The 24,296-nt window shown below is 36.8% G+C and overlaps 1 protein-coding gene across 2 annotated transcripts in view; it reads left to right on the forward strand.

Moving 5' to 3' along the window:
* WWOX (WW domain containing oxidoreductase) overlaps positions 1-24,296 on the forward strand; it is a 477,226-nt gene that overhangs the window by 18,337 nt on the left and 434,593 nt on the right. For both annotated transcript variants that reach the window (XM_058846198.1, XM_058846199.1), the window contains exon 5: positions 4,884-4,990. In XM_058846198.1, the coding sequence (XP_058702181.1) occupies positions 4,884-4,990 (107 nt within the window). The remainder of the gene's footprint in view (positions 1-4,883; positions 4,991-24,296) is intronic.

The raw sequence follows: 24,296 nt of genomic DNA on the forward strand, positions 1-24,296 counted from the left end.
GGTGGGAATTGCCTTGACACAAGCAAAGCAAGATCTTACCTTGGGACATGAGAGATAGCTTGGCTGTAGATTTAATGTGCTGCATTCTCACTCCATGGCTCATTCTAGGCTGGAATTGGCTGTTATTCCAATGTTTGTGCTGGAAAGTAGCACCCCTGCACCGTGAAGGATGAGCAATGCGTGCTTGGGTCTGCTGTGGCACCTTTGGCTAGCTGAGATACTGAGCAGAGTTGGGTGAAACAGCTGAAAGGACTCCAGTCCCAGCCTCCTTCATGTCTGGTGTGAGGACATTGTCCAGTTGGGTTGGTGGATGTCTTTGGGCAGTGAGCTGGTGCAGATCCCAGGTCTGATTGCAACCTCATGGCTCTTAGTTATGGCACGTTTGCTCCGTATGTGCCTGACATGGTCCCTGTGCTGGATTTGTGCCTGCTTCCAGCACCATCAGCCACAAATTCAGCTTTCTTACCCTCAAATAATGCATTTTAAATATTTTACAGCAACAACAAGCAACAGTTATTTATAATCTTATTAATTTAAGGGTGTTTTAAAATTTTTTGTGTTGTGCTCCCTTCAAGGAAACAAAATATCTTGGGTTTTTGTGAGTGACAAGAGCAGTGCACTTGCTGTTAAGAATAACTTGGCCTTGTCCAGGGCAGTGTATTGCAAAAAAGTGTAAGAAGTGCATAGTTTTGATTAGATGGAAAACAGAACCAATGCATTACTCATCCTGTTTCATTTGGGTTGGCTTTTTCTGTGCTTCGTGACTCCAAGAAAAACACATTTGTCCAATTTGCACACAAAGGAAGGGGCAGGAGGTATCTTTCATATAACATCACACTTTGCAATGAAAAATATCAGTATGTGTCATTGCCATGTGCCTGCAAACACGTGGGAACAGAGGCAGGATTAGTATTCCATGGGAATTGCTTATTTTAAATTGACTCTCTTAAAATATCTTAATGCTTTGGTTGCTTGAAATCTTGCATTTGGGGCAAGTTGAAAAATGCGTCTCTTAAGATTCTATCCTAAATGTATGTACTGATGCAGAGTGGATGGGGCCAAGCAATCCTGATATGGAATGTGTGGTGCTTTTTTGGCTCTGAAAGGTGTGAGTTTGTCAATGATGTGATGTTCTGCATGTGCCTGTGCAAGCTCTTTTGGATGTTGCACTCTGGACCCACCAGCACTGGCAGCAGTGATGCTGGTTGCAGAAGATTATTCTTTAAATCACACCTCAGTGTTGCAATATTTCAACCTGAAAAGAATTCTTTATCGCTTCATCTGTAGCACATTTGAATCTTCTTTACTCCTGTTCTGAGGAGGTGTTGAATGAGATGAATCGGTTCTCTCTGACTGGTGTTTAGGTCTTCCAAGTTTGAAGAAATCTAAGTGATTTCTAGGGCACAAGCATCTTTTTTGTTTCTATGTGTTCTCCTGAGTCCCCAGAATCAGAACACAGATTGCTGAGATGCAGAAGTTGGGATGAGAGTCTATTCTGATTTTTAAAGATGGTTTGTTGTAAGCAAACCTTGTAGGCTTTCACTCTGAGAACTAAGCTTTCAAAGAAAGATGACATCATTGTGTTTCAAACATGTTGTAAAGGACAGCTCCAAGGAAGGTATCCTGGATTATTTGAGCAAAGGTAGAGAAGCTGAAGAAAACTTGCTTTTTTCTAAAATGTTTTTTAATTTTTCTTGAGTATTCAGACCTCCTTATATTTGAAATAAAGGAATGTTTTAAAACATGTAAAGGCCTGGTACAAATTCTCTTTACAAAATGTCGCCCAGTGATTGATGGAGTGTATGCTGTCTGTTTAAACAAGAAATCACTGAAATACTTTTCCACTCAGTGAATCCCTTTCTGTGTTTTATAGAGGAGGTTGCACCATTGGACAGAGCCCTGCTCTCTTAGGGTGCATGTTGACACAGTGTAGCTGGCATTAATTGAGCGATGCTAACTGCTTCATAATTGACACCACTGGCTGAAAATCTGCACCAAAATTCACTGGCAGATGTCGACTTCAGATAGCCAGGAATGTGAGAGTATTGAACAATCACTGTAGAAGATGAAGAATGAAATTGAGTGCTAATTCTGAGTCTTTATGAACAAATGCTGTAAGAAAGGGCTGAAGGGTTTTAAATGTCTCTAGCAAATCCCATGTGCTTGTAGCTCTCTTGTTAGTTCTGCTCCCAGTCCTTTAGGTTAGCTGGTGATGTAGAACTGTGCCATAATGTTTATCCCCATGTATGTCTTATTCTTAAAGAGGATTTTCACTTCTGAGTGTCGGATTAGAGCTCGTTCAGCCACAGCACCAGCAGCAAGAGTAGTTGATCTCAGCACAAACTTGAGATTTCCAGGGCACTTGCTTGAAATTAGTTTTATAAAACATTTGCTCAAAATAGTTTATTTAAATACTCCATACAATGCAGTGATTACTTTTCTGAAGTGGATGTTATTTAAGTATGTTATTCTCCTGTCACATTTGGGGGAAGAGTTTCTTTTATTCCTTGTAATTGGTTGTCCTTGATGCCCAAGTCTGTAATTCTGTGCTGTTTTTCTAGTGTAGTTTTCTCTACTTTTAAAACCCCCACAACTAGTATATAACTTGTATATATAGTATATAAGATTGCTCTGGTTCCTTAATTGTGCATGTCCCTTACATAGTTATTTAGGCTTCTCTTTCTGTGTAACCCTGCTGTAATTTTTTTCAAGGTTTTACTCTTTGGGTGTTTATGATCTCTGTGGTTTAACTTTGGTGTATGAAACCACATTCAGTGTGGATTGTGATTTATAGAGAGGTAAGATTTTTATTTATAGAGTTTAAATAGTTTTGTACTTAATCTATGTGTTAGAGTGAGTTTTTAAAATTTACTGTATATTGAAAATATAGCTGCATTTTGCTGAAGAACAAATGCTGTTGACAGTTTAACACAATGAATCTGACAGGAAATGCTTTTCACCCTGCTAGAAGCTTTTCCTCACCTGTCAAAGCTTTTTGATACTGGGCGAGGAAAGAAGCATTAATTGTTGCAGAAGAACCAGGAGCTAAAGCTGTAAAAAGATTTGGATACTGAGGTGCTTCCAAGCTCCTCCTTTAGGTGCTCCAGTTAGAAGCTGTATGTGTATCTAACTGTACTCCTGTGCAGCAGTGTTTGTGAATTAGTTTAAATATGTCTGATGGGGAGACACGGCAGCACTTCACCTGTGGCAGCATTCAAATGGAGGTTTTTTAGTGCATGATTTCACATAAAGATCAGAACACGTCTGCCTAGGGGTGAAGAATCACTCTTTGAAGCTCAGAGAAGAGCAAGGACATCCTAAAGAGAAGTGCTTAACACTGATCTCCAAGTTTGCAGGGAAGAGTTGAGATAGCATAAAATGAACTAAACTCACAGCATGGAACTTGCTTAGTTTATAATGAGTATAAAGTTATTAACTATAGGGGAGAATGGCATGGAATTTATTATTTTGCGGTTTATTATCTTGCACAGTGTGACATGGGGTAGAGTTAGCAAAACATCATCACACTTTGCTAATTAATCTGGCCACCAGCTCTCAGTCTTTGTTTAACAATAGCAAAACTATTCCCAGGCATTCCAACTAATTTTTAATAATACGGTCAGTGAGTCAAAATAAGTATTCTTGTGCAAAACAAGAAGCATAACAGCTAGCTAATGGTACATCTTATATTAGTTACATGAAAAATTCTAGTTAAATATGCTTAAAGTGGAATTAGGAACAGGGGAAATCTTTGCATATGCTGTAGCTGAATTCATGTGCATGCAATGAATTATCCAGGTAATTAAAGTTGCTTGATGCAGTGAATGGCTTTAAAGGAGATACAGGAAAATTGCTTGGACTTAAATACCGTAAGTATGTAATTGCAGAAAATTGTATAAATTTGTCTTGGTGTCTGTTGTTTCTCTAATGAAAGTTATGTTTTGTGCTGTAACTGGATTTTGTTGCTCCAGGGTGTTTTGGAAGGGAGACAGCCCATCTTCGTAGGCTTTTTGGTAAACAGTTTTTAACAGGAAATCATGAACATGCTTTAAATGTCATAAAGCTGAAACAAATGCCTCTTCTCTTTGAATTCTCCACATACTCAAATTGTTGGGGATTTTAGTTTGATTCTTGCTTTCATAGTTTAGGCTTTTCTAATTGAACTCATTAAGCTGTGTTATGCCTCTTTCAGCTAGAAGGCAATTCCTGTCATTGGCACAGGTCTCCATGGAGATGGAGACCCAGTGGTAGAAACCCAGGTTCTGGCTTAGTTCTCTGCTCTTCATGGGCATTTTGCTCTTCCCAAAATCCTCATCTCCTGTTGTAAATTCCCAATTAAATAAAGTTTACTTTGGACCAACTTCTATGCAGCTTTTCATTAGTGCATTGTAGAATGAAACAACGTTTTGTTCCCACTGACACAGCTGGTCCTCAGATTGATGACTCTGAAGCCAACTGTGCATCTAAAGAGCCCTGAGCTCAGTTTTGGATACTCTGTCACTTCCAGTGTGAAGTTGTCAGGCACAGTGGCCCTGCAGTCTCTCTGGGTGGCACATTGCTCACAAACAAGGAAGGGTCACATCCAATCCTACTCTTCTGAAAGGTGAGGACACTGGTGGGCAGAGGAGTTGAGTCTGTGTTTTGAAGGTGCCAGACCTGTTTTGCATAACGTATAAACAGTTATTGTCTGAAAGACCTGACCAAATTGAGGTGTCTTTGTTTCTTCAAGTGTGCTCTTAAAAGCTGTGTCCAGGTGACTGTCAGGTCCCCAGACTTCAGGTACCCTAACTACACTCAAATGTGTGGCTCACGTTTTCAGGTAATTTTATAACTCTGTGTTGCTGCTGAGATCTCTTTCTGACTTGGACAATGCTTTATCCTAGGTTTTGAAACTGCCAAGTCCCTTGCCCTGCACGGGGCGTGTGTCATCCTGGCCTGCAGGAGTGTGGCGCGAGGCAACGACGCCGTGCAGCGCATCCTGGGGGAATGGGTGAGTGGATGCACGGTGCCCAGCACGCACCTGAGAGTCCTCTGTGCAGTGCCAGCAGTTAAACAGAGCACTGCCATGCGAGGATCTAAGGAAAAAGTAATCTGTTTCATTTGGTAACACCCTGCTCAGTCGCTGGTGCGTGGGTGATAGAGGTTTTTCATGCCTTACAAGGCATGTATGTGCTGTTATCTGTGTTATTTATGGATGCTTTGTAAGAGGGAAAAAAAAATGTTTGGAAGAACTGCTGAGGCTTGGTTCACAGAAAAGGACACTCCAGAACCAAAGTGAATAACTATCCAAAGGAGGATGGACATAGTCCTCCAAAACAGCCACTGTCTTGCCCAGTGTTGTTCTAGAGTGAGATTTCAGAGGGTCATTTTTGTACTTTCTGAACACACAAATGTTTCTCCTTTTCTCTCTGAGTCCCTTAGGCTCTACAGCCCTGCTGCCAGGCTGTCTCAGTGTTTTTGTCCTTTTAGCTTTCTCCCACTTTCTGTCATTTTTCTCCCATTTTTGTCACACAAACATGAGCTTTTCAGTCCCATCTATTGCCTTGTTGCTCTTTGACTCCTAACTTGCCCTAATCCCCATTTTTTTAAAATGATCTTCTGAGGCCCTTATTAAAATATATTCAGCTGTCCTAATTTATTCCTTTCACAATCCTTTATTTGCTAGCAACGACTGTAAGCTGTTTTTGTTTGAGATTGCTGGGACTGCTTATTTCCAGGAGAGAATGTGGTGACATCTCTACCCTTAAATCAATAAAAGATCAATGGATCGGATTCTTGGACTTTTATTTCTTTCCAGCTAAAATTACTGATGAGTGTTTTGCTTTTATTTCCTGAGCTCTCAAAGTATTTCAGCTGCTCCCAGATGACATGGGAGAGCACTCAGTAGTATTAATATTTACACATAAGTAGTCTAAAGATAATTATAATATTTATTAATGCAAAACAAATGATGCTTTTTTACATATATTGCCAGATAAGTGATGCTTTCAATATTGCTAAGTTTTGTAACCACAAGTTTCATAAAGAATCAATCTTTGGATTTAGGACTTTTTCTCTTGCCCAGATCATATGAATGATTTATAGTAAAGTGTTGGTTGGGAAAAATGTGCTCCTTGATGCTTTCATCCCAATAAAACTCTCTGTTACTGCTCTCCCCTCTCCCCTCTCCCCTCTCCCCTCTCCCCCTCCCCTCTCCCCTTCTCTTTCTCTCCTTTTATTTTTATTTTTTTTATTTCAATAGCATAGAATGCCAAGAGAATTCCAAGAGAGGCCAGCATAGTTTATTCTCTTCCAGTAGACCTGGATTTGGTGGTACTTTGTTTGAATTTGATAGTCCCAGTCCAGCTGAATATGGCTGTTTATTTGGGTTTTATCTAACTAAAATTAGGCAGTGGTGAGCACCTCTTATTTGAAAAATATCCCATTACCCTCTTAATCCTAACCATATCTCTGAGCATTTTGAAGACTGTGGGAGTTCAGAATATTTGTCTTAATACCTGTGTTATCTCACCAAAAGATAATGAGTTGTTAATTGAATGAAGAACATTGAAGGTCAAATTACTTCAGAAACACTACATTTATTTACTAACAGTTTTCAAATTCTAATTGTTCAGAAAAAGAGTCTCATCTGTAAACTGGGTAGCTGGAAAACCTTCAATGCATCTTTGTAATGGCTTTGTTGTTGTTTATTGAGAGGGACTAATTAACTTTGATTATTGCACTAATATTATGGCACTTTGACAGTCCCTCAGATTTATGACTCTGGGAAAATAAACAAATGAAATGCAGGTGCTGGAGCAGAAAGAATAAGTTATTACTGAACTTTAATTACTTGGAGTGTGTAACCAGGAGAGAATTAGTTGATGAATTACAAGATGCTTAAAATTTACATCAAATTGTAAGCAATCTTGAGGAAAACAAACACAAAAACCTGCCCCAAAATCAGTTACTGAAAACAAAGAGACAAAGATTAATTTGACTGATTTGCTTCTAATACTAAAATATGGATGCAAAATATTAATTTTTAGCTTATAGGTGTAATTACAGGAAGTTGTTAATGGACAGTCCTTTCCTAAAAATGAAAGAATTTAAAAAATATCAACAGCCTCTGCATCTGATTCAGATGAATTCTCAATGTGTAGCTGCAACTGTTCTGCTAGAAAAAACTTCTAAGCATGCACAGAATTTTGTCTCCTCTGTTCAAGGGAAAGCAAAATTATTGAAAGGAAGTCGATTTACTTTTCATTTTGGAATAAATTTAAAGAAAAATACAGCTGGTTAGGTTGCAGCCTTACAGAGCCTCATGTTCATGGTACTCAGGTGGTATTTTCAGTAGCAATAGTGCTACCTACTTGTTTTATGTTTTCTTGTAAATCTTTGAGATTAAGTCTCTGAACTGTGCTATTAAATACAATGTTCCTCAGTAATTTGAGGGGTAGAAATCTGATAGATATGTTGCTACTCTTCAACTGAGTTCCCAAACCTCTTTTAATTTGCATGAAATATGCTCTTATAACAAAAAAACTTCAGACTGTTGCCAAATGGTTGTTTGTGTTTACCTGGCCTAAGTGTGGACTTTTACTACTGTGTTGTAATATAATTTATTTTATATTACTTATATTATTTTATATTATTATTTTATATTATTTATATATTATTATTATATATTATTTCATTTATATTTTAAAAAAATATAATTGTTATTTCTACAAAAACTTGTGTATTACCAGAAGCCGTGTGTACCCTATGCTGACTTTTCTGTGGGACAGTACCCTTTGGTACTCAAGGTTTAGATGTTGGACACAGAATATTTCCTTTTCCATTCTTTGTTGATGCAAAAGAGTTCCTCATACTTTTCAAGAGGAGAAAATAATTAAAAGTATGTAACAAAACAACTTATTATTTCAAATTTTGATATCTAATTGATGGCCTGTATTAACTACAGCCTGAAATATATCTGAAAAAAGCTGTAATTTTTAAAACCCCAACCATCACCTCTGCTAAACCACAACAAAACTAAACAAACCCAAATCAAAAGTAATGTAACACAACATTTTAAAATAAACTATAGTGTACATAAAATAACAGTAGTAAGGAAAACCACCCAGCTGGGTCCCTTAGGGAATCTGTGACATCCCTGTCTGGAGTTCCACAGGCTGAGTGTCTGCAGAATCACAGCTCTGCTCTGGGACTGTTGTTCTTTGAAATCAGTTGTTAGGCAAAAAATGCAGTTTCAGTTTGCTGGTAGTGAAAGCTGAAAATCAAGTTTATAAAGACAAAATGGGATGGCTAAATGGCTTGGGAAAATCCAATTGTTAAGATTTAGAGAAAAAAAGCAGGAATAATGGGAGAAAATAAGATTTTTTTCAGATTAGCTGCCATTATGTTTAAAAAGCAAATGCAAACTGATCTTAACTGGCTGTTGTAGACAAATCTAGAGAACTTTGTAACAATTTATGCCTGAAGATATGTTTTATAGGGAGTTTGAGCCATTTGAGTAGGGACTACCCATATAAACTTGCTAATTACTTTGGTTAACTGACATTTGTTTGCAACCTGCAGTATTTCGGTTATTTTCTTTCCAAATGACAGCAGAATTTTGCTAATATTGCAAATAAAGGGTAATTGCCTTGTGTACAGCATTGTGACAAGTTTTAATGTGATTGGTCTGGCTGGTCTATCAAATATAATTTTTATGGAGGGGTATGGTTGATTATATTGGTGCAATCTAATGTTTATACATATGCACATATATGGACAGGAAAAGGAAGAGAAAGTATGTAAAGGCAGCAGATGAAAAGAGAGATCAGTATAGCTTTACATCTGATATCTTGAAAATGAGTGTTCATGCACGATGACATTCAATATCAATTTAAAACTGTTTGATAATTTCTTGCTCGGAAAAGAGGAAATTAGAATTCTAGAGTTATGATTCATTTTAATCAGAAAGAAATTGTCAAACATAAATCTCTCCTTGAGTAGTGAAAAGGCCTGAAAGCAGCCAAGAAAAATATCAATACTTTGCAAAGGAGGAATGATTGTTCCAATTCGTAGCTTAATTGACTTTGAGGCTTAATGAAAAACACTACAGTGCTGTTTGTACACATAGTTGCTCTCACGAACATGGAAATCTATGCTCCAGGAAGAGAGGCTAGGTAATTCATTTTACATTATTATTGATATAATTTTCTAATTGAGTACGAGCAGAATGTTTGGATAAGACTGTGTAGCTCCAGATGTTAGTGGTATTCTCAAGAAAATACTTAAGAATATGAATGAATAAAATATTTCATAAATCACAGCTTTTCTTGCCAAGAAGCTCTCATTTATTTATTCGTGTCAAATAGTCTTTGAAGTAGATATTAAAAGATAAATTCTAAGTTTAATATTTCATAAAAAGTATAATGTTTCTTTGGTAATTGTTCCTCAGTGTTAAACCTACAGCTACATTAAAGATTACATTAAACTGTAAAAAGAACATTTGGGTTTGCTTTTTAAGTAGAGACTCACAAGGTAGAGATGTGACAAGAGAAGAGAGAAAAGCTGTGAAGAAAACCAGCCAAACAAACGTGACTCCTTGCTGTATTCCTTTTCCCTGAAGTATTCTTCACTGGAGGAGTGATTTATATTCTTGCTGATTAAGTAACTGAATGATATTAAAACCTGATAAGTGAGTCTTTGTATTCCAGTTGTGATCCTGTGAAGTGCAGAAAGACGAGAAGCAAACTGGGCACGTTTTTCATGTGGTCACCGTGTGTGTTTCCCCTCAAGGAAGGGGCTCTGTTTTCTCCTCTAGAGTTTTGTCTCCACTGCAATCCTTGGGTTAGAATTTTTTGTAAACCTCCTCATGGTTAGTGACAGGTTTTCATTTATGGGAAAAGCTAAAGACTGCCTAGAAGATGGCTCTGGAGATGCAGTAAATACTGAGTCTGTTAGTAGAGAATCAAAGGTTTTCAAAGTGGTGCTAAACAAAAGCTCTTAAAAATAATCCTCAAATTAGGAAATATTTCAGAATATCCTACAAGTAAAGCACATTAATTTCTGTGAGAATATTACTTCCAATATTATGTTATTATTTTGTAATAAAGAATTGGCTTGTTTGAAGGCAGGATATCCTAAACTGTGTATTGCTGGCTCACATGCCATCACAGTGTAGTACACACTTAGAAAGGCCTCCAGTATATGGATACATTCATTTTCCAGTACTTGAGCAGTGCCCATGCTGAAGAATCAAGTTAGAGGTAGTTATCCAAACCCTGCTGTGGGGAAAAGGCTTTGCAGGAAGGGGTAATATCTTGTATTAAATGAATTGGTAATGCAATAAAAAAAAATCTGCATCAACTTGTCTCACTTGCAGCTGTGGACACTCCAAGTAAAGAATTATTGCCTCTGATGAGTATGATGCCTTTTTGATTCTTAAGGGTGTGATCCAGATTTTTCTGAAATGAAGGAATCTTTTAATTAACTAATTGCAATGCAATCAGACTGTATGTTACTCGTGGAGAATTGACAGTATAAACATTACCCAGTCCTGTTGCTAGCAACAGCTCACTGGGACCAATATGAACATATGACCAGATTTAGGCCATAATATTTAAGAATTCAATAAGTTTCTGTGAGTAATCGGCTCAGTTGAGAAATCTTAAGAGAGTGATGTGTGCTGCAAAGCTATTTTCCAAATACAGATGCTTAAAAATCCCCCCACATGAAGTTAAAAACATGGAACAGTATAATCAACATTTACATGGATGGATTGTTGAGGTTTTTTTTTTTTTTTGTACACCATAAACATATGGCATGAATTTGATTTCATTACAGATGCTGAGAAAAGGGAAAGGCAAATATTTATATTACATTCATGTTTTACAGTAAAAACACTGTTCAGTTTGTTTATACAGTTCCACTGTTACAGTTTTTATGGTTAGTAATGAAACCGCTGTAAAACAGAGTCTGAATTATATAGCAGATGTGTTAAGCCCCTAACTTTCAGGGTTGGGCATCCTCCTGAATACTGATATCAGTTACTTGGAGAGTTGATGTACTGGCTACAGCTGAACTGTTTGATGCTTACATCTTCATCTGCAGTTAGCTCTGCACTGGTGCTGTGTGCATACATACAACTGACAGAGTTTTATTATTTATTATGCTGAAGTAACCAGGCTGAGAGGGCAGCGTGCCCAGCGCCTCCCTGGGTGCTGCAGGGACAGGGTTGGTTCCACTTTAACAGCTTTCAACCCCCAAACCTGAGGTAACCCTTAGACTTCAACCCTTGCCCAAATCCAGGAGCAAACCCTAAACCTGTTTGCACCCCAAAGCACCCAGGTGTGTGTGAGTTCAGAACGCCGTACACAGCTGATAGAAACTGAGCACTCCCGGAGCTGTGAGATTGCAAGGTTTTTAACACAGTAAGACAATTTGCCATGATTTCCTCCAGCAAAGAAAAAAGTTGTCTTTTGAGTTGATTTAATTACTTCTACTCTCATAATTCTGTTCACCTTCCAATATCTGCTACGTGTGTATTAAAAAAAAATCTAAAATGTAATTTTGAAAGAAGTCACAGTATTTTACTATTCCTTAATTTTTTCCTCCAGTCAGCAGAATTTTATATATAGAAATGTTAAAGTGATCTTTTTGGTAATTTGTTTCTTTAGCACAGCCCTGCTGTTCTTAATCTGGAAATGTGAGTCACAAAATCCCTACCATGCCTAAAGCTTTATAATAATGCTACTTAAATGCAGTTTGAGCTTTTTAACAAAAAAAAATTTAAGACCTCCCCCCCAGACAGTAACAGACCTCAGGATAACCCCTTTAAAAACTGCACTTCATGCCTGATCTTCAATTAAAAGTCACTAGGAGACACTGTGTGCTCAAATATATCACCAACCTGTCTGGGGATGTCTGTCTTTATAAAAATGTAGACTTTGTACATTGACTTGAGTGTAGCTTATAGGATACAAAGTTTGGGTTTCTCTGATAATTTATGTATTCAGTGTCACTTGGGTTTGGTCTTTTCCTGAACCTTTCAGAATGTTTTATACACACTATTGTACAAATCTTAAATACAAAATTATTATATAAATAGTTTTATAAAATTATTTAATGTTGCTGACATTGAAAACTTATTTATTGTAGTCCAGATAGATGTGTTCTTACACTGAGTAAGTTCTGCTGTCACTGGATTTCTAGCTGTCAGTTCTGGGAGAGGAGGAATTAAAGTGTCTGGATATATATTTTTTTTTAAACCATCTTCACAATTAATCTGATTGTAACATAAGCTTGTAATATATTCCATTAATGAAGAAGACAAGCTTAGCTTATGGTAAATACAGTACTAAGTGTTTATAGTGCATTTCATATTTTACATGATTCCCTTTATAATTCTGCTTATCTTTTCATTCTAATTCCCTAAAGGGTGTATAAAAGAACCCCTAAAGAGAGTAATTACTGCTCTATTCCTTAACCAAGGCTCCTCTTGCAAAAAGAAATCTGAGCAGCTTTTTAAAGAAGGCAGTTTTAAATAAAAATGCAAATAAGCTGCTTTGTAACCACACATTAATTACCCACCTAGCCTCTTATTACCGTGTTTGTATTGTTTGCAAACACTATTTACAGTGGTGTGGAAATTACCATTCCTGGGCTGGAGGAGCTGCTGGTGGTGGGTTGTGCTTTGGAACCAATTAGAGTGAACCCTGTCTGCAGCGGGGCTCGGGGGAGCAGGAATAGCCTTGCACTGTCAAAGCACGGCATTAACTGGGCTGCACAGCACTGCCTTGTAATTATAGCACTGCTCCTCTTCTGCCTCTGCAAGGAGTTTCATTCTCTGCATGCTAAAACTAAACAGGCAGCCTTGTGGCTCGCTAATGATTTAATGTGTGCTCTGATCTTTTTTTTTTTGTGGAAGTCCTGGTAAAATCCGGTGGGTCGTTTTTGTCGCCAGATTCGTTCTTTGCTTTAATTTCATAAAAAAGTGAACAAAAGACTCATGCTTTTATGTTCAGGATCTTACATGTTTCCATGTCATTGTTTTTTCACATTAATCCCTCAATTTTATTAGTTTATTTCATCATCAGAAGTGAACAGGATGTTTCAGTGCACACCAACAGATAAGTTGCTACAAGGAGTGTTAGTGGGCAATAGTAGCTCTTCCAGCACATTGAAGAAGCAGAATGCTTCATAACAAAACACAGTCTCACTTGTTAAGTGCGATGCACACTTGTTGCTAACCTGGTGTGTGTCGTGTTCTTGTCTTGGTTTTCTCAATTATGTTTCTAAAATGGGCCTTTACCCTAAAAGTTGCTCAAAAATTAAAACAAAGCCAAAGAGGTGAGTCAGCATTCATGTTTTTAGACTTAAAAATGTTTCTAGATTCCAAAGAATTTGATTTGATGGGTCATAGAGCCTGCAGTGTGAAGAATCAATTCCTTAAAATTTTTTTTCTTAAGCTTGTAACCAGCCTACCAATATGGTAAATTAATCTTTTGAAGTACAGAAATGTATTTTGGTTGAGCTCAGTGTGGAGAAGAAAAAGGTAGAGAGATTATTTTCTTCCTACTTGTGGATCTGCAGTGCTGTGGCAGTGTGATAATGATGTTTAAAGGATTCTTGATGATAAACCCAAAAATCTTGAAGTCCTACTGTACCACTAAATATAGTAGAGCAGGAAAATTGTAACTCCAGCATGGTGCTGTACAACTGTAGAATTTTTATGCATTAAAAAGAAGGAAAAAAGGAATAAAAAGTGATTGCAGGATCACTTGCAGTTTTAACAGTGACAAGGGACTAATGTGAAGGCATCAAAAGAAGCACTGGCTTGTTTCATGATCCACAATAGCTTATAAAACTGAAGATAATTATCAGGCTTATATGACTACAGAGCAGCATAAGTGACATAAAACAAGCATAGCTGGAGTTCAGTGGGAATGCAGGAGATGTCTTGAAAACAGACTTGCTGAGTATAATGCTTAAAAAGTACTAATAATTTATGTGCTTGTCAATTATATTTGTAAACCTGTTATTGCTATAAAGCCAAAGCATCATACCTTTTGTTTAGTTCACTGTCCTGTCTAATTTCTCCTCATCCTTTAATCATCCCCTTTTGTCTTAATAATCACCTTTGGAGGTGGTGTGCTAAACTTCTTTCCTGTATTTCATTTGGGGTCACTGAGACTAACTTCAACAAGAAGCTTGGCTTATCAAATAAAAGCAGGGGATTAATCCAGCAAAATATGGGGTATTTGGGGTAGTTTTTATTACTTTGTTTTTACTGGAGCCAGGCAAAATGGGCTTTGAACCAACTTTGCAGTCAGTGGGCAGAACTGAGGGACTTTGGGTTCTTAGGTATCAGAGAACCTTTGAGAGTAGGTGGGGAAAAAAGTACAAAACCCAGTTCAGGGAAAATTTCAGTCTGCACTTGTATTCTGCTCTCAAGAATTGTTACCCTGCTGTGTAGAAGAAGGACCTGCAGCTGCAGAACAGGACATCAGGAGATCTGGAGTGGTGACATTTATGCCTTCTGTGTGGTCAGGGAGTTTTAGTATTTTCCTCAGTTATACCAGCTTATAAATTTTAGGAACTGCTCATTAATATAGTCGTGTTTAACATGTTATGGCTACAAACAAAGACATGAATGTATATACTCATTTCTAATTAATTTGTGTAATTATGTTTTATAATCTAGGTGTTTGCAAAGCAGAACATAGTACAGCCCATTTACTGTCTGCTGTAGCTAATAAAAAATAATAGAATGAAATAAATCTTGAAACTAAGTTTAATTGTAAGTATAGATTAGTTGTAAATCGTATCTTTGTTATGTTTATTTTTAATTCTGCAGTGTTGCAGGTTTGTAGAGCATCCCAATTAGTGTAGTTATTCACAGTAATGATGAGTTAATTGCTGTAAATGCTGAATGTTATTTCAGTGACAATTTAAATACAGTACTGAGATCCTTTTTTAAAATGTAGTACTAGAAATAAAGGGAAAAAAGGAAATGGTGGCAATAATGAGACTGGTTAGTTTTATAAAGATTTTTTTCAGCATTCAAGGTGATAATCTAGGTAAGATGATTAAAAATACATGAAGAAGAAAAGTATATAACATTTAAGAATAAAATCTATCCATCTCAGCTGATACCATTATAAATATGGACACATACAAGGTAAACCTGCGTATTTCACTATGCACTTAAGTATTAATTAAGAATGTTTGATTGAGTTAATCTGAAATGGATTTCTGTTCTTGCAATGCTGTTTATGTTTTCCTGCCGAAGCCTCTCTGGTTTCACAGCTCCTCTCATGCAGGTTGGGAGCTCTCTGTGTCAGTAGGGCTCCTCTGCTATCCAGGGCAGTGAGAGTTATCCGGTTTGTTTCTGTGAATGTGTTTAAGGAGTAGAAAATGCCTCTAGCTTGAAAGAGAAGTGTTTTCCCTTCTGATGGGCAGTAGTAAATCCTCCCACTTGGAAAGCTGTGGAGTGTACCTGTGAGAAATGAGCTGATCCACAGTGTTTCCTTGAGCATGCATGCTGTAAGAGATATTAATAGCTTCCTTCAGCAGTGTCCCACTTAGAGGAACTTTGAAATCAAATATTTCTTTCTGTCCAGGTTAAATTAACCTTACATTTTCCTCAGAAATGGCATGACTACCTAGAGATAATTTGAAGCCTACTATGTACATTCACACTACAGGGGGGAAAATGGTATCCAGGGTGGTATTTATGCATTAAATATTTCTTTTCCAATTCAGGATTGGTTGTCTCTCAGTTGAGTGAAGATTTGATAATGGAAACTGGTGCCATATACTTCTCTGTTTGATGACCTTCTTAAATAATTAGAGAAGTATTAGAACTCCTTAAGATGGCTGTTGTGGCATAAGTGATAAGCTGGATTTTTACACGCAGAAGACTTTATAAAGCATCAGCAGGAATCTGTTCCTTTAAGTTCTAAGGATGGTGCAGTAAGGGAAAAGCTTTTCCACTCCTTTGGGGGAGCTCTTGGAGCCTTCCCCCACGCCAGGAATTCACTGAGGGAATAAAGCTGAGAACAACAATGCACAAACCTGAAAGTCACAGACATTCAGGTTCATCTGTTTGGTCCTGTTATGACAGAAATCATTACGAGTTTGATAGATTTATTTATAAAGACTTGCTTCAATATTTAAAGTACATCTATTCCAACATTCCTCATTTCAAGCTCAGCTGTGGATCAAGATGAAAGAAAAATTAAATTGTATATTGAAGAGCTGTTAATTGAACTGCACTGCATTTAGCAAGGGAGCATCAGCTTCAGGCAGTCAATACTACAGAGAATTTTTAATGTACTGTATCACTAGATTGTCAGTTTGTATTGGAGAATGCAAACAGACTGCTTCGACTGATGATAAAGCCCTGGAAACTTCTAAGTTGTTGTGGGGAGAAAATGTTATTTTGCTTTGATATATTGTGACAAAGTTGTTGATGGAAGCAAGAACAACATATTTTAGGTGAATATTATTTGAATATCAAATTCTGATTGCTGGGTATTCATTCTTCTAGTGGGTAAAGACTGAGTACTAATTTTTCTTTATGGGAGAAAACCAAGTTGCTCAGAACTCTTGGACTTGCACAAAGGGTACTTTACAATTTGAGCAGCTCTCAAAGTCTCATTTAAAAATATTAGTTCTCTCCAGATATAATTCTAAAAAATAGCATATCAAAAAGCTTTAGAAATGCTTTAGAAAAATGTTATCTCTTTTTCCTAAGGCAGTGTTAATTTCTTTTGTAGTTAATCTTTTGCACTGGAATTTAGTACATTTATAGTTAAAGATTCTTTTTAACAGCTAAATTATTTAAGCACGTCTTCTGGGGTAACATGGTCTGTTTGGTGGTAAGTATGAAATACTTTTTATTTCATTTTCTTCACTGATAAAAAGGAAATAACTAGAGGCATTCGTAGAACCAGAACAGATTTAGGACTGCGGTGTTAGATTAAAGATGTACTATTCTAAGACATAGCTTGTTACAGTTGTCACAGTTTGGGATAAAATTCTTCCTTTTGGTGTTCCTTACAGGGCTTAAAGTTCACCTTCAGAAAAAGCAAAGCAAGTCTGAAACTAGTTAATAATTTTTAGATGTCAGCCTGTGGTGTTTTCCATAAATGTGGTAGGTCTTAAGGAATGGTAAAGCTTAAAAATTCCATATATTGTGTTCGCTTGGAGCAGAAAGGTCTTTCATAGAGGTTGGGTTTAGTCTGGTTCATCTTGGTGCCTATGTGACATCTGAGAGGGCTGGGAGTGGCTTTTTTTTTTCAACACTCAAATATTATGCAGTTGAAGAGAGTTTCCATTTGTATAAAGGAAGAGTCTTCATTAGTATGAAAACATTTATGGCTTCAAAAGACCCCATTTCCCCAAGGTACTGAAATCTCACCAAACTGGTGAAAGTCTTGTGACTCCAAAACCGAAATAAAAGAGAAAAATCCCCTCTTTGTAAGTACCTGACTTTGCTTCATTAATCTGGGGTTCTGCAGACAAACTGTGCAGAGCTGGCAGCTGTTTGGGGAGGTCAGAGGTATTTGAACAGATTTAATCCTGTAGCTGCTCTCCCTGGTAGGCTGATGTTGCTTACATGCTGTCAATTTACTGTTCCATTTTCCAAATTTTTCTAGTGGTTTCCCCTTAGTAAAGTCTTGGAATATTTCTCGCCATGTGAAAAATTGCAAGAAGGGAGATACTGCATTTTATGAACACCCTGGTATTTTGCCTTAGATATCAAAAAGTTAGGGTCTAGATCAAAGGTGTGCATTTGATTTAAAAAGTATCCTGGAAATACTTGAACTAAGACTAGCGTGGTACTAACTCTATTTTTAGAAAGATTACAATTACTGAAATTACATTTAAAAGCTGTACAAACCCCCCCTAATTTATATTAGAAGGTATAATTTTAATAGCTAAAATTCTTGTACATGATTCAAGTTAAAATAATTGCGTTGTATGAATATTCCATTGAATATTTGCTTGAAACAGTAATCTAGAGCAACATATTCTGTGAGTTTGCTACACTGGTCTGAGATAGTGTTTGACAATATGAATACATATGATAATGTTCAAGAACCCTTTACATGACAGCTTGACAATCAGAGTAATTAAGATAATTCTCCAAAGCTCTGGTAAATGCCATGTATCAGAGGTCAGATTGCAGTCGTGCAGAAATAAACTAAAATTCTTCAATTTTATTTTTATTTAGGTAAATTCTGTATTGTCTGTATAGTGGATAGTTACTTAATATGAGGGCCTGATTCTGAGAGCCATTGCAGCAGATTTAGTGCAGGATACATGGATAAATCCATTAATGTAGTTGGAAATTTACAAAATAAATGCAATTGAGATGACCAGAAACATGAGGTCTCCACAAAGGGTTCTGTTTATTGTTGGAAGAATGGAAACTTTGTTTCTGTGGAGCAAGGTTAAGCTGGGTGGCTTCCCTGTGACTCTAAGATAGTTAAAGTTTAAATGTTAGTAAGCTTCAGGAAGATGTGCATGCATATTTCCTTTTTTTTTTATTTTTTATTAGACTACCAGTTAATTTGTGCAAACTTCTCATCTCCAGGCAATCTGATTAAAAAAATGGTATGTTTCCTGTTTTTTTATGCACTGTGTAGCTGCATGAGGCAATATCTTTAAAATGTAAAAAAGCCTACAAAATGCACAGTCTGATAACAACAACAAATCTAATCTAAAGTGACAACTGGGAGACTTTCCCAGACGTTTTTCTCTTTAATGTAACATGACTTTAAATTGATGCAGCCCCACAGTGATTGAAAAACTCTCAGAGCTTGTCTCCCATGATTACATTTCTGATCTGTACAACTTAATTTTTTAACTCGGTGAATCTCACTTTTGCGAATGAGCAGTTTGTCTCTCTTTTAAGAGAGCGAGTCTCATGGAGGCATAAGCAATGGAACAGTAATACTGTGAAAAGTCATATTCCTGACAGTGATCCTGGCCAGCAACTTGGACTTCTTCTTTCTCTGAATGATCCAGCAGTCAGCTGGTGGGTAAGGCACTGCATTGAGTGCTGGTTTGTACTCACACAGTGAATTTAGTGTTACATTAACAGAATTAAGAGTAGCCAAACTTCGGCTACAAAATAACTTTGTTACAGCAATTAAAATCTGCTTAAAATTCTTTATATCATAATTTTTTTTAATATTATTATCATTACTATTATTTTTTATTTTTGAGTTTTATTGCAATGGGATATCTGTTATGTACTACCTTAAGGAAACAAACACAAAACCCTGTTACAGTTCCTGAGATGCTTTATTGTGAAACAAGTCACTTCAGATTTAATAATGAACTGAAACAGAATATTTTATAGAGAGAAGATATGAAGGATAAAATTACAATGTTTTTAATCATTATTCCAATATAAGTAGTACTGACTTCCGGGTTTCTTGTTATAATTTAGGTAATTGATTGTAAGACTTTGACAGATCCACTTTCTAAATGTGAAAGAGGCATCTCTTCTTTGCTCAAGGACACTTTCTCATATTTTCCTGTGCCAGCTCCAAGTCTCAGCCTCTGGGCCAGTGGGACAGCCCAGCCAAGGCAAATACTGGGGCTGTGTCTCCCCAAATGGGATGGGAATGAGGCACCTGCAATTAGCAATGTGGGCAAGGAATGGTGTCTGGAGCTGAAAGGAGTGGAGGAAGGTGGAGCAGGCAGCACATGGGAAAAGGACAGATTAGAAGGTCAAAACACTTTCTTGATCCTGGCCACAGTTTTTGTTTTGAATATAGTTGGAAAACCAAGAATTGGTTTGTAACTTTCATAAATTGTTGAAAAATGCTTTTTTTTTGATAACCCTCATTTTATCCCAGCTTTCTCTTGATATATTTCTAGTACAGAAGAAATAAATTCTCATTTACCTTTTCATTTACCTTTAAAAATGTATAAAGATTGAAGAATGATATATGTATAGCAATATTTCATAATATGTAGAACTGCTCCTGGGCCTGCTTTCTAGATCTGTGTACAGGAAAAATGGTCATGTGTAAGAAGAAATGTCCTGTGGTCAGTTTTGTAGTACAAATTCTAAAAATCTGTTATTTATTTCTTTATTGCTTCTCTCACAAGGAGAAAATGATGCCCATGGGTAGATACAGTGGTTGGTTGATATCAGTTGGAAATAAAAAGAAATAAAAGCCTTTGAAATGTAGTAGCTGTGTTTTATGTCAGTGATGCATCAAACTGTGTTGTACTTATGAGATTGTGCCTGACTTATGCCAGGGTAGAGCAATTGGGGTTTCAGAAGGATGTGGATTTAATCCATAAAACAGTGGACAATATGCAGGACAGGCAATAGGCACAACAGATAAACTTTCTGAAGGAGGAAGCAGTGAGGTGAATGTTGTAATCCTTAGGAACATTTCAGCTGCCTTGATTAAAGCTCTGGAGGTGCTGGAGGAAAAAAAGTAGAATAAATAGTTCTATTAGAATATGAAATTTTTGGAATAGTGCAGTCGAATGAATGCAAAGCAGGTGAAAATTTAAGATACTAGTTTAAGATCTCTAATATTATCTTTTCCATAAAGTTTAGTAACCAAGCATTTTATTTGATACTTTTTTTGCTTGAATAAAAAAACCATACTATTTTGTGACCTATGTCTTCGAGTATATCTTATGATGATGATGATTTCAATCTTGATTTCAAATCCTTCCTTTAGTTTAGTTTGCAAATGAGAGCAGGTTGTTTCTGCTTTAAGAGAGTGAGTTTCATTGATGGAAAACCAATGAGACGGTGATACTCTGAAAAGTAATATTCCTGCCAGTGATCCTGGTCAGGAACCAGGATCCATGCAGGAACTGTAACCTGCTTGTAAGAGTATTTTTTCATAGTACATCTGAACTTAATTAATTGAGCCATCAGGACAGTGGTTATGCTGCCAAAATGGTCCAGTCATTGGCCAAAATAAACATGGACCTAGAGACTTCCTGTCAGGCATCCACAAATGACTGGAAATTATAGCCATGCAACCATATCAGAATGCACATCTGTATTATAAACTAGTCAAACTACTTCATCTGTTCAGTTGTATAAATCTGGTGTCTGTAAGTCTGAAGAAATTTGTTACCAAAAAAGTCCAATTCTGTTTGTAAGAAAGTAGTGAAAACTTTGCCATCTGCAGAATTTTTCAGATCACTACTTGATTTTTTTCTTAAGATAAATATGTAAATACATTAATTATATTTATTTTGTTTGAGAAATTAAACAATTCACTATTTAATTGGCTTTTTTTTCTCTGTGACTTCTGCTTTATTTAAGCATTAGCTGTTCTCTTCATGGTGCCAGTTTGTTAAAGGTCCATTCTGGTATGGAAAAAGCTGGGGAATCAACACTGCATTTCAAGTAGTTCAGCCATGGCTTTGGTGTCTGATTCAAATCATGTCCCCTTCAGTTCTTCAGCCACTGGATTGGACTCATGGAGTCCTACATGGAGTTGGAATGATTTATGTTTCTTCATGTGCAAAACAACACTGGAATTACTTGCAATTTTTCTTTCATTCTCTTTCCATGCCAACTTCTAGAGGAGGGATACGGTCAGGGAATGTGAATAATTTTGATTTCTACCTTTATGCCTATCCCCAAGTCCCTCACAGTTAAAAAGAACCCTCTCAGCAGAGCTGGTTTTGGTGGTGAGGTGATGCAGATTCTTGCACACAGATTTTCTCCCTCCTGTCTCTCATCCTGTATCAGCAGCCTGTGGGGTTTGCATTTTGAGACCTCAACTAACCCATCTTCACCAAGGTGACTGTGGGTTTATCTGGATTCGCCTTCCAGTATATTTTTAATTAGATATAAAGGAATGAATATATTACTTTAAATTATTTTGATGAAAGTATTCCTGCATTGTCATTAACAATGAGTTAAATGAGATAAAACTTTGCTTTAGTTCCCTGTCTTTTGATGAGGAAACAAAGTAGTTCTTTGCATGATTAAGATTTGTGGTATCATGCCTGAAATGAGATGCCATAATATATACTTTATAATTTGTGTGGCGTTTTTTTAACTCCTACATGACCACTCTTCTTTTTGTGCCTATTTTTACAGCTGGTTTTGTTGTTTCCCTTTGATTTTAGACACTGACATCATAAGTCTGTATCTGTTTTTATTTTGCCTTTATTGCTAAAGAGGTTGTTTGATTCTTAGGCACCTCAAAGGGAGTTGACATTGACAATTCCTGAGGCTCTTTAGAAACTTCAGATCTGTTTGGTTTTAGACCCATTAGTCTCAATATGAATTTTTGATAGTTAGTGATGATTAAAACTTAGGAAGGTGTGTGAAAACATGTGGAAAACCTCAGGGCAACAAGATTACCCCTTCAGTCATTTGAAGTGTGCCAGGAGTTCAGAAAGCTGATTTCCAGTAGCAGTTTTACAGTATTTTACTGACATTACCATGTAGCAGCAGTTTGAACAACATATACAGAGAGCAGTTAGAGAGGCAATACAGGTTATTTGCTCTTGGAGAAAGATGATGATTACAGTGAAAAAAGAAAGGGATTAAATTTTGTTGTTGATAGAGCTTTTGGCTGAATCTCAGAATATGTTATTCTGTAACAGCATGGTTTGAGTTGTTTACCTCTTCAGTATTTCTAATTGTTTCTGCTATAATACTTCCTCACAGAGTTTAGGCAAAAGAGCTCTCCATGCCAAGTGTCAGCTGCTAAATAAAATTCTCAGATGGTCTTTAATATCTTGAGATATTTTAAAAGAAAATTGTAATCTTATGGATTTTGATTTGTCTCCATTCTAACCTCAGTCCTGTAACCATGAAAAATCATTAAATATTCAAAGATTCAGGGTTTTCTCAGAAAAGTTGCAGATGCATTATTGCATCCATCATTTTTGTGAATGGAAATTGATTCCTTTATCTTGGAGCACTGGACTCATCGTGCATCATTTTGAATGGATGTTTTGGAACACGAGCAGAACGACTGAGGTTGAATATTTGGGATCAGTGGGTTGTTGACATGGGATATTTTCCTGTTGGCTTTAATTCAATCTTGAGCACAATAAAAGGCAGCATAATTGGCTTGAACTCTGGGTCTGAAGATGGCAGGTTATTTAAAATACTGGGTAACGCAAGCTGGAGCACTAATACCTTAAGAGTAGCAAAGGTGCATATTCTGCTAAATAAACTTCAGTAATTACTTTAGGGGGTTTTCCTCTGCAACATTGTAATTTTTCTAGTTTATATTCTTCACAGACTGCTGACCACAGTGACAGTTTTGCTGTTCTTGTATAAAATAACTCACACATGTGTGCACCTGGTCTTCATTACTGTTACATTGCATATATGGTAATGGCAGAATGGGAAATTTTCTTTTCTGATTTCTGCTGATGACGCCTTGTTACAGGCACAGCACTTTACAAATACATTGTTCATTAAGTGTCAGTATCCATTAAGCAGCACTAACAGGCAAAAGGTCTGTACAAAACACTCTCATCATTTTCATAACAAGAAAGTATTTACTATAAAAGACTAAAAAAAACCCAACACCCCTGCTTTAACTTTTTTGAACTGTCAACAATATGAACATTCATATTTACCTTATTACCTTAACATTCATATTACCTTACCATGTTTTACCTTATTAAGGCAAATATACTTACAATAGCAAGGCATAAATATGCAAGAATTCCTTTGAAAAATGGTATCCCCCTGTATAAGGTACTGACTGAACAGAGTAGGAAAACTGAAAACCTTCTAAAAGGTAAATCTTGAATGTATATTTACAGGAGTGGTGATTGAAATCTAGTATTGGCTGAGCTCAGTTGCATCTTTTAGTATGCTATGGCTAATTTGACCCACTGCATTTTAGAAAATCATTATTCTCACTGATTCTGGTTTTCTTCCAGACATTTTGGGCAGAAACATGTGACTGGGAAGTTACTTCCATACCCTCAAGTCACACATCTGACTGCCAAACAGAAGTGGCAGTGAGGAGTTGCCTGGCTGGCTAAAGTCAGGGAAATGTGTGTTCCTCTTGTCTCTGGAGGGATGAGCATGATTTCTGGATCCATGGGGGATCTCTGTGCCTTCTCTCCCAGAGGTGAGACCTGACTGCAGCACCAGGAGCTGGCAGGGCTTGGGCTGCAGCTTTAAACCAGTGCTGGGTTTGATCTCTGTTCCATGCAGAGATGAGTTCTACTCAAGCCAGGATTTCTGTGTCACCACGAGATGTCACTCTTTTGTTAGAAAAAAGTCTATCCAATGGCATGAATATCTGGAAAATAAATTATATAGCCCTAAAAGGTGAAAA

This window comes from Poecile atricapillus, chromosome 10 (genome assembly GCF_030490865.1).
Source record: "Poecile atricapillus isolate bPoeAtr1 chromosome 10, bPoeAtr1.hap1, whole genome shotgun sequence".
Lineage (NCBI taxonomy): Eukaryota > Metazoa > Chordata > Aves > Passeriformes > Paridae > Poecile > Poecile atricapillus.